The 9,739-nt window shown below is 45.2% G+C and overlaps 1 protein-coding gene across 1 annotated transcript in view; it reads left to right on the forward strand.

Moving 5' to 3' along the window:
• The first annotated feature begins 4,023 nt into the window (after window positions 1-4,023).
• Window positions 4,024-9,739, forward strand: part of Aaas (aladin WD repeat nucleoporin) — a 20,608-nt gene continuing 14,892 nt past the window's right edge. The window contains exons 1-6 of the mRNA XM_050126690.1: window positions 4,024-4,300; window positions 4,666-4,793; window positions 6,988-7,043; window positions 7,306-7,397; window positions 7,515-7,561; window positions 8,882-8,980. Coding sequence (XP_049982647.1) covers window positions 4,178-4,300; window positions 4,666-4,793; window positions 6,988-7,043; window positions 7,306-7,397; window positions 7,515-7,561; window positions 8,882-8,980 — 545 coding nt within the window. The 5' untranslated portion in view covers window positions 4,024-4,177. The remainder of the gene's footprint in view (window positions 4,301-4,665; window positions 4,794-6,987; window positions 7,044-7,305; window positions 7,398-7,514; window positions 7,562-8,881; window positions 8,981-9,739) is intronic.

Raw genomic sequence — 9,739 nt, forward strand, 5'->3', positions numbered from 1 at the left:
GAGGCAGAATGCTGCATACAAAAGAAAATCTTTAAATAAATAAATAAATAAACACTTTTTTTTAAAAATATTTATTTATTATGTATACAATGTTCTGTCTGTGTGTTTGCCTGCAGGCCAGAAGAGGGCACCAGACCTCATTTAAGATGGTTGTGAGCCACCATGTGGTTGCTGGGAATTGAACTCAGGACAACACTTCTTAATTAAAGATTTTATTTTGTATGCAGCATTCTGGCTCCATGTATGGCTGCAGGCAGAAGAGGGCACCAGATCTCATTGCCAATGGTTATGAGTCACCATGTGGTTGCTGGGAACCCAACTCAGGACCTCTGGAAAAGCAGTCAGTGTTCATAACTTCTGACCACCTTTCCAGCCCAAGAGGATTAATTGAATTTTTATCAATTTTGACGGTATCCATAGCTTTTTTTTCTCCTGTAGAAACAAAAGTAAAACCCCTTCCCCAACATAACATGTCCTGGTTTCCGTTCTGAGGTCAGTATATCTTTAAAGTTTATCAGTTGATTTAATTCTGTAGTTTTTTCTATTATCCAATGTCTTTCTGGAGCTGTTGTTCCTTTTTCATTAGCATTTAGAAAATTCAAAGTTAAAAAAGCATTGTACAGGGCTCGAGAAATGGCTCAGTGATTAAAAGAATTGCCTGCCCTTCCAAAGGTTCTGAGTTCAATTCCCAGCAACCACATGTACAACCATCTGGTTACAACCATCTGTAATGAGGTCTTGTTGCCCTCTTCTGACCTGCAGGCATACATGCAGACAGAATATTGTATACATAACAAATAAATAAATATTTTTTTAAAAAGCATTGTGCAATCTATTTCTGGAGGTATTTATCATCCTTTTCTGTTTATTTAGCATATCCTTTAGAGTTTGATTTGATGTTTCTATAACCGCCTGGCCTGTAAGGACTGTATAACTGTAATAAGCTTTATAATAAGCAAAAAACGGTTTCATTTTCTTTTTTTAAAAATATTTATTTATTATGTATACAATATTCTGTCTGTGTGTATGTCTGCAGGCCAGAAGAGGGAACCAGACCTCATTACAGATGGTTGTAACCAGATGGTTGTACATGTGGTTGCTGGGAATTGAACTCAGAACCTTTGGAAGGGCAGGCAATGCTCTTGACCACTGAGCCATCTCTCCAGCCCACTGTTTCATTTTCTTAGAGACATATTCTGGAGCTTTGTCTGACTTTTATTTGTGCGGGTATACTCATGATGGTAATAACTTCTAGAAAATGTGTGATTACCAAATCAGCCTTTCCCAAACTCAAAGAGTTGCCCATTGAAAACCTGAATAGGTATCAATGGTGTGATGTACATATTTTAGTTTCACAAAATGGAACACATCCGTCTGCCAGATTTCATTCCTTTGAAAACGCTTTGGGTTACTTTTTGCAGGTAGTGGTAGTAATGTTTGTTTGTATAAAGAACAAGCAGGACAGTTCCTTATATTTTCCCTGGATTGTTACCACATGATGAACGAGTCTTTTTTTTTTTTTTTTTTTTTTTTTTTTTTTTTTTTTAGGTCTACATTTTTCTCTGCTCCCCTCTCTGCCTCTTCCCTCCCCTCTTTGACCCTCCCCCCAAATCCCCCATGCTCCCAACTTACTCAGGAGATCTTGTCTTTTTCTACTTTCTACTTCCCATGTAGATTAGATCTATGTCTCTCTTAGTGTCCGCATTGTTATCTAAGTTCTCTGGGATTGTGGTTTGTAGGCTGGCTTTCTTTATGTTTAAAAACATATGAGTTCATGTGCTAATTGTCTTTCTGTGTCTGGGTTACTGCACTCAAAATAATGTTTTCTAGCTCCATCCATTTGCCTGTAAAATCCAAGATGTCATTATTATTTTCTGCTGTGTAGTACTCCATTGTGTAAATGTACCACATTTTCCTTATCCATTCTTCGGTTGAGGGGCATTTAGGTTGTTTCCAGGTTCTGGCTATGACAAACAAAGCTGCTATGAACATAGTTGAACACGGGTCTCTGTGGCATGATTTGAGTATCCTTTGGATATATACCCAAAAGTGGTATTACTGGGTCGTGAGAAAGGTTGCTTCCTAATTTTCTGAGAAATCGCCACACTGACATCCAAAGGGGTGGAACCAGCTTGCATTCCTACTAGCAATGCAGAAGAGCTCCCTTTACCCCACAACCTCTCCAGCATAAGTTGTCATCAATGTTTTTGATCTTGGCCATTCTTTCAGGTGTTAGATGGAATCTCAGAGCTGTTTTGATTTGCATTTCTCTGATGACTAAGGATGTTGAACATTTCCTTAAGTGTCTTTCAGCCATTTTAGATTCTATTGAGAGTACTCCATTTTTTTATTGGATTATGTGATCTTTTGGTGTCCAATTTCTTGAGTTCTTTGTATATTTTGGAGATCAGACCTCTCTCTGATGTGGAGTTAGTGAAGATCTTTTCCCATTCTGTAGGCTGTCGTTTTTGTCTTGTTGACCGTGTCTTTTGCTTTACAGAAGCTTTTCAGTTTCAGGAGGGTCCCACTTATTGTTTCTCTCAGTGTCTGTGCTGCTGGGGTTATATTTAAAAAGTGGTTCCCTGTGCCAATGCGTTCAAGTGTACTTCCCACTTTCTCTTCTATAAGGTTCAGTGTAGCTGGCTTTATGTTGAGGTTTTTGATCCATGTGGACTTGAGTTTTGTGCATGGTAATAGATATGGGTCTATTTTCATTTTTCTACATATTGATATCGAGTTATGCTGGCTCCTTTTGTTAAATATGCTTTCTTTTTTCCATTTGATATTTTTTGCTTCTTTATCAAAGATCAGGTGTTTGAAGATGTGTGGATTGATATCCGGGTCTTCTATTCGGTTCCATTGGTCCTCCTGTCTGTTCTTATGCCAATACCAGGCTGTTTTCAGTACTGTAGCTCTGTAGTAGAGTTTGAAGTCAGGGATAGTGATGCCTCCAGAAGTTCCTTGATTGTACAGGATTGTTTTGGCTATTCCTGTTTTTTTTTTTTTCAAAATGAAGTTGATTATTGTTCTTGCAAGGTCTGTGGAGAATTGTGTTGGGATTTTGATGGGGATTGCTTTGAATCTATAGATTGCTTTTGGTGGAACTAGCTTTTGTAGACCAGGTTGGCCTCAAACTCACAGAGATCTGCCTGCCTCTGTCTCCCAAGTGCTGGGATTAAAGGCGTCGTGTGCCACCACCGCCCAACAAATGAGTCTTTTTTCAAGCCTTTGCTATTGACATAATGTTTAAAATGAAATTCTGAGGCCTTCAGCATATTTCCAATCCATAATTGATCAATTTCTGCATTCCCTTGTGCTAGAGGACCTGGCAGTTCTGTCTGGCATCAGATGTGTATGTATATGAGACAATGCCTATTTCTGATACTTCTACCTCATTGGCATTGCCAGGCAGGGTCTTGTCATGTAGCCCATGCCGACATGTATTTCCTTTTTCCCATCTCCACATTCTATAGGCCGTTGAGTCAACATTCCTTGCCAGTGTCTGGCTTGGGCATATCCAGATCGTGTGTCATTTAGTACTGGTAGTTCAACAGTGCATTTGGGGGCTATTTTAAGGATTAGAAAAGCGTTTACAGTACTATATGCAGGAAAGTTTATTGCTTCTCCAACATCTGTCTTCCTCTTTTCGGACTACTTTGCTTGTGGACACTTGGTTCTGCAGGACCAGCACTGTTTCCTAAAGCCCGTTCTGACTGTCCTGGGAGGTTTTTCCTGAGTGGAGTGACGGGTGACAGTTCATATTTTCCTCGGACTATCCACGGCGTTGGAGGGTTTAGTTAAGTACTTTCCTAAACCTGGCTTATTTTGGACATTTTCCTTATTGAGTGGGAGATGCTATTGGGGCTTAGGAGTTGGAAAAAACAGTAGTCAGGAACTAAACCAAAACCAAACCGCAGCCCTCTTTACTACAAGCAGGCCCTGCGACGTGTCCCCTCCGGGCCGCTACTTCCGCTAGGAGTCGCGCCAGGAAGTTCCGGATGTCCGTCCTGAAATCTCACACGGAACTTTCTTCATTGCACTTCCGTTGAGCTTTGCGCTGTTGTTTGTCCTGTACGACTACCCGTCCGCAAACGAATCTAGCCCGGGAACTAAGAATCCAGGGAGAGCTGTCGCCAGCCGGGAGCTTTCGGTTCCACACGCCCTCCGGACTGGCAAGATGTGTTCCCTGGGGCTGTTTCCCCCGCCGCCGCCTAGGGGTCAAGTCACCCTGTATGAGCACAATAACGAGCTGGTGACCGGCAACAGCTATGAGAGCCCGCCTCCTGACTTCCGGGGCCAGGTGGTCCGAGTGGGGATGCAGGGCTGGGTCTGAGGAAAGTGGGGCTCCCACGGGAGACTAAAAGAGAACGAAATGTACTTTAGGCCTGTAGGGGATGCCAAGGCATGTGAGGAGGTCCTAGAAGTGGTAGAGAGAAGGGAGGATGCGCTGAGCCAGGTCTCTTCTCATATCAGTCCTGTGAAAAGCGGTTGGGGTTGCAGATAAGGGCTAAAGTTTGTTTTTCTGACTCACAAGTGTTTCATTTGAGAATATGGGAAAGGGGCCGTGAAATCTCTTAGCCTAGGCCAGCTATGGATTGGAGATGGCAGGGGTTTCCGGTAAGATCTGGGGAAGAGACTGACTCTTCCCCCATTTCTGAGGTATAGTGGATCAATCTTCCTGTCCTACACCTGACCAAGGATCCCCTAAAAACTCCTGGGAGGCTGGAGCATGGTACAAGAACTGCCTTCATCCATCACCGGGAACAAGTGTGGAAGAGGTGCATCAGTGTTTGGTGAGGCAAAGGGGTGCGTAGGCGTGGTCTCCAGAGCCTGGTGGAGTGGGAGGCATACGGGGTGCATAGGCTTGGTCTCCAGAGCCTGGAAGAGTGGGAGACATAAGGGGTGCGTAGGCTTGGTCTCCAGAGCTGGAGGAATGATGTCACCACATCTCTGCTTTGGTCTGCTCTTGAAAAGGCTGCTTTATTCAGTCTCTATCTTCCTATCGATAACAGCAGAAATCATATCAGATAGCCCATCTAAACCCCAAGGCTTTATCAGAAGCTTCGTTTATCCCGAATGGCTTGCCTTGATTTCTGGTGGTGCTCTCAGGACCCACCTCATGCCGTTCATTATTTGTTTTGAGCTTTTATCTGAAGCTCAGGAAAGTTAGGTAAAGGCTGTATTGGTTCTTGCATGCATAGGTCACATGTAAGAGCTGAAGCTGTGTTTCCTGGCCACCATTTTTAGCTGTGTAGCCTTGGAAAAGTTACTTAACTACTCTGTCCTCAAGTGAAACCTGTGTAGTATTAAATAGATGCACAGATGGGCTGGAGAGATGGCTCAGGAGTTAAGAGCACTGACTGCTCTTCTCGAGGACCCTGGTTCAATTCCCAGATCCCACGTGGCTGCTTTTTGCTATCTGTAACTCCAGCTCCAGGGGACCCGAAACCCATGGCAAAACACCAATGCATGTAAATTAAAAGAGAGCCCCCCCAAGTTAGTTGACATTACCAGATTGGGTTACAAGGCACTATAAAAAATAGATGCAAAACACTTAGAGGCCTGTCTTGGCACATACTAATCCATTGAAATGTTTGCTCTCACCGTTGTCATTACCGTTACCTGTAAGGAGTTACCACATAAACCCGGTGTGGTAGTGCATGCCTGTAGTCAGTCAGGCACATAACCAGGTGTGGTAGTGCACGCTTGTAGTCAGTCAGGCACATAAACTGAGTGTGGTAGTGCACGCCTGTAGTCAGACACTGGGCAAGGGCCAACATGTCCTGAGCTGTAAAGTAAGATTGAGGCCAGCCTGGACTCCATGAGTCTCTCAAAACAGCCAACCAAAGCAAAAAGCAAACAAAACAGAAGCAGTAGGGTTGTGGTGATCGTTAAATTGGACTCTGGAAGCATCCAGCCCAGTGCCTGGCACATTACAGGCATATTACTGATCAGTTACAGCCAGCTGTTTCTCAGGTATTGCTCTTCCCTACTGCTGTCCTACCTGTTCCTCAAGTCTTACACTCTGCTCCCCAAGTCTTTTCTCTATTCTGGAGGTTCAGGCTACTCCACCATTTTTTCCCCTGGAGTCCTTAAGTAGCTTCTTAACTGATCCCTTTCTCCGTTCTGGACTATTCTAATTTCAAATTGACCTTTCTGAAATGCTTAAGACACTTTGATGATCTGTCGTTCACTGACAGTAAGGTTGATGCTCTCTTTCTCTCCCTTCCCCCTCCCTCCCTCCCTCCCTCCCTCCCTCCCTCCCTCCCTCCCTCTTCTCTTTTTGAGACAGGATCTCATCTTAATCAGTATATAGCCCTGGCTGGACAGAACTCACTATTTATACCAGGTTGGCTGAGGACTCACAGGGTTCTTCCTGCATGCTGGAATTAAAGTTGTGAGCTACTACACCAGGCCAAGCCCTGAGTCACCTCAGAAAGTCCACCACCCCCAATCCATGAGATTTAGTTGCCTCACCTGTAAGTGTGTAAGTGGGCAACCTGTCATTTAGGTTATTCTGATAAATGAAAGGGCCAGCCAGATTGGGAGTCAGAGGGCAGGCCAGGCATGGTAACACACCCCTTTAATCCCAGCATTTGGGAGGCAGAGGCAGGTGGACCAAGGCCAACTTGCTCTACAAAGTAAGTTCTAGGGCATCCAGGACTGTCCACTGAGAAACCCTGTCTTGAAAAAAAAAAAGTAATATATAAAGTGATAAAGTGCTTGCTGCCTAGTTGTGCTCATTAAACACACAGTACCTCCTGTAAAAAAACAAAAAGGAGGCCTCATACTCACTGTGCTGCTAAGAATCTTGAAATTCTAATCCAACAATTTTTACCTGCCCAGTGCTGAATTACAGGCCTGACTCGATGTCCTGGCAGGGAGGTGCGCACCAGCGCCACACACCCCCCCTCTTGTGTGTTTGCTGAGACCTGTTAGGGCACTTGGGACAGGAGGAGAGTAACTGTTGTCTTTTCTACTTCTGAGGCGTGAGGTGGGCCTCTCTGGAGTCCTGAATGAAATTGCAAGTTCAGAGGAAGAAGGTCAGTACCCTCCAGTCCCCTGTACTTGTGAGCTGTCTCCTCATACTTTCCCCAAACTCACCCTGACTGTTCGCCCATTTCCCGTAGCCTGCTGTTTTCTGTCACTGTCTCTTCTGTGTGCTCTGGTGCCCCAGAGTGGGTACTGGGAAGGAAGGTGCCTAGGCCCATCCAGTGCTGGGCACAGGATTAGAGTTTTGACTCTGTCCTCACCTAAGAACATGGCTAGTAAGATGCAATCAGAGCTGTCTCTCTAACCCTGCAGTGTTTGAATGGGTGAAGACAGGATCCAGCTGGGCCCTGGCTCTCTGTCGCTGGGCCTCCTCCCTCCATGGCTCCCTGTTCCCACACATGTCTGTAAGTTTGGCTTCCTCCCCACCTCTTTCCTTTGTAGGCAGGGCTGGGTGGGATGTGGGAAGTGAAGGTGGAGGTGAGCTCCTGTGTATGCAGTGTCTGTCTGCTGTGTTCTTACAGCTCAGGAGCGAAGATCTGATTGCTGAATTCGCCCAGGTAACTAATTGGTGAGTGCACATACTCTGGCACCTGTGGGACAGAAGTTCTGAAGTTTGAAAATTCCTTTGGGGGGAGAGAGGTCAAGGCTGAGACTCCTCCATATTGTTACCTTGTTCTGCTAGTTTTAGCTCAACTCCCTTAAAGCTAGAGTCATTTGGAAAGAGGGAACCAAATTGGCCTGTGGGTCAGTCTGTAGAGGTGGTTTTTCTTTCTTTCTTTTTTTTTTTTTAAATATTTATTTATTATGTATACAATATTCTGTCTGTGTGTATGCCTGCAGGCCAGAAGAGGGCACCAGACCCCTTTACAGATGGTTGTGAGCCACCATGTGGTTGCTGGGAATTGAACTCAGGACCTTTGGAAGAGCAGGCAATGCTCTTAACCTCTGAGCCATCTCTCCAGCCCTAGAGGTGGTTTTTCGTTTTTGTTTTATTTTTCTAGACAACTAGCTATCCTGGATGGAACTTGCTCTCTAGATCAGGCTGGCCTCGAACTCAGAGATCACCTCTGCCTCCCAAGTGATGGGATTTAAAGGTGTGTGCCACTGCCTCCTGGCAGTGGGGGTGTTTTCTTCATTGATGATTGACGTGGGAAGGCCCAGCTCACTATGGTGGTCCTGTGATGTAAGACAGCGGGCTGCAATCTGATACAGTGGCCCATCGTAGCACTCAGAGACAGATGGGTCTCTGAGTTAGAGGCCAGCCTAGTCTGTATTGTGAGTTACGGACAGCTAGAGCTACATAGTGAGACACTGTCTCCAAAACAAAACAAGGCCAGGCGGTAGTGGTGCACACCTATAATCCCAGCACTTGGGAGGCAGAGGCGGGCAGACCCATCAGAGACAGATGGGTCTCTGAGTTTGAGGCCAGCCTGGTCTACAGAGCTAGTTCCAGGACAGGCTTCAAAGCTACAGAGAAACCCTGTCTCGAAAAAGCCAAACAAAACAAAACAACCTACCTAGCCACCTACCCCACCCCCCCACCCTACTCCCCAGAAAAAAGCAGACTGAGCAAGCCAGCTAATGTTGCCACAGCACAGCCTCTCCTCCAGTTCCTGCCGCAGTCCCTAAGAGCCTTGGCTTCCTACCCTCACTGTTCCTGGATGCTGGGTTATAAGCTATAAGATGAAGTAAACACTTTTCTCCCCAAGTTGCTTTTGGCTGTGGTGTTTATCACAATAGTAGAAACCCTAACTAAGATGCTCCTCAGAAAGGAACAAAAGGAAAACCGAGCATCCCTTTCCTCTGTGGGAAGGAAAGGGAGTCTGAGTAGCTAGGCTGTTCGAGGAGGAGGGGGTGCAGCTACTGTCTTCATGCTCATCCTCCGCAGGTCAAGCTGCTGCTTACGGGTCTTTGCATGGCACCCTCACACCAACAAGTTTGCGGTGGCCCTGCTGGAAGACTCTATTCGTGTGTATAATGCCAACAGGTGCGTGGCTGTGACTGTTCCCATCCTCTGCCCTTGGTGGGCTGGTCTGTAGAACTAGAACTGGTTGGGGACACTCCGTAATTGATCGTGTCCTTTCTATATCTAACTTCCTTTTTCTAAGATGGGGTCTCTGCTAATCTTGAACTCAGAGATCCACCTGCCTCTGCTTCCTTAGTGCTGGGATTAAAGGCGTGCACTATGATGCCCAGTATATATCTTTAATCTTCTGCTTCTGTCCCATAATACCCCATGTGCTGCTTGAACCCTTTTTTCCCATGCGCTTGAACCATTTTTTAATTTTTATTATTATTATTTCTTTTTGATCAGATCCTGTGCTGAGGATCAGACCAGGACTTTGTATCGGCAGAGTACCAGAGTTACTGCTGAGCCTCGTCCTTAGGCCCGTGGGTCAGCTTTCTTCTGTGGGGTTTTATCTTTTAGTTCTGCTTTTTTTTTTTTGAGATAGGGTTTCTGGTTGTCCTTGAACTTACTCTGTAGACCAGGATGCCCTCAAACTCAGCAACCTGCCTTAGCCTGCCTCCCTACCCTGGGAATAAAGGTGTGCCCCACCACACCAAGCCTGTTTTGACCTTCTTTTAAAATTTTTTGAAATTTTATTTATTACTTACTTATTTTTTATAATTTATTTTTACTTTATGAGCATTGGTTGATGGTTTGTCTGCATGTACGTCTGTGTGAGGGTGTCAGGTCTCCTAGAATTGGAGTTACAGACAATTGTAAGCTACCACGTGAGTGCTG

Source organism: Alexandromys fortis, unplaced genomic scaffold (genome assembly GCF_014885135.2).
Source record: "Alexandromys fortis isolate MF-2015 unplaced genomic scaffold, M_Fortis_MF-2015_v1.1 scaffold_264, whole genome shotgun sequence".
Lineage (NCBI taxonomy): Eukaryota > Metazoa > Chordata > Mammalia > Rodentia > Cricetidae > Alexandromys > Alexandromys fortis.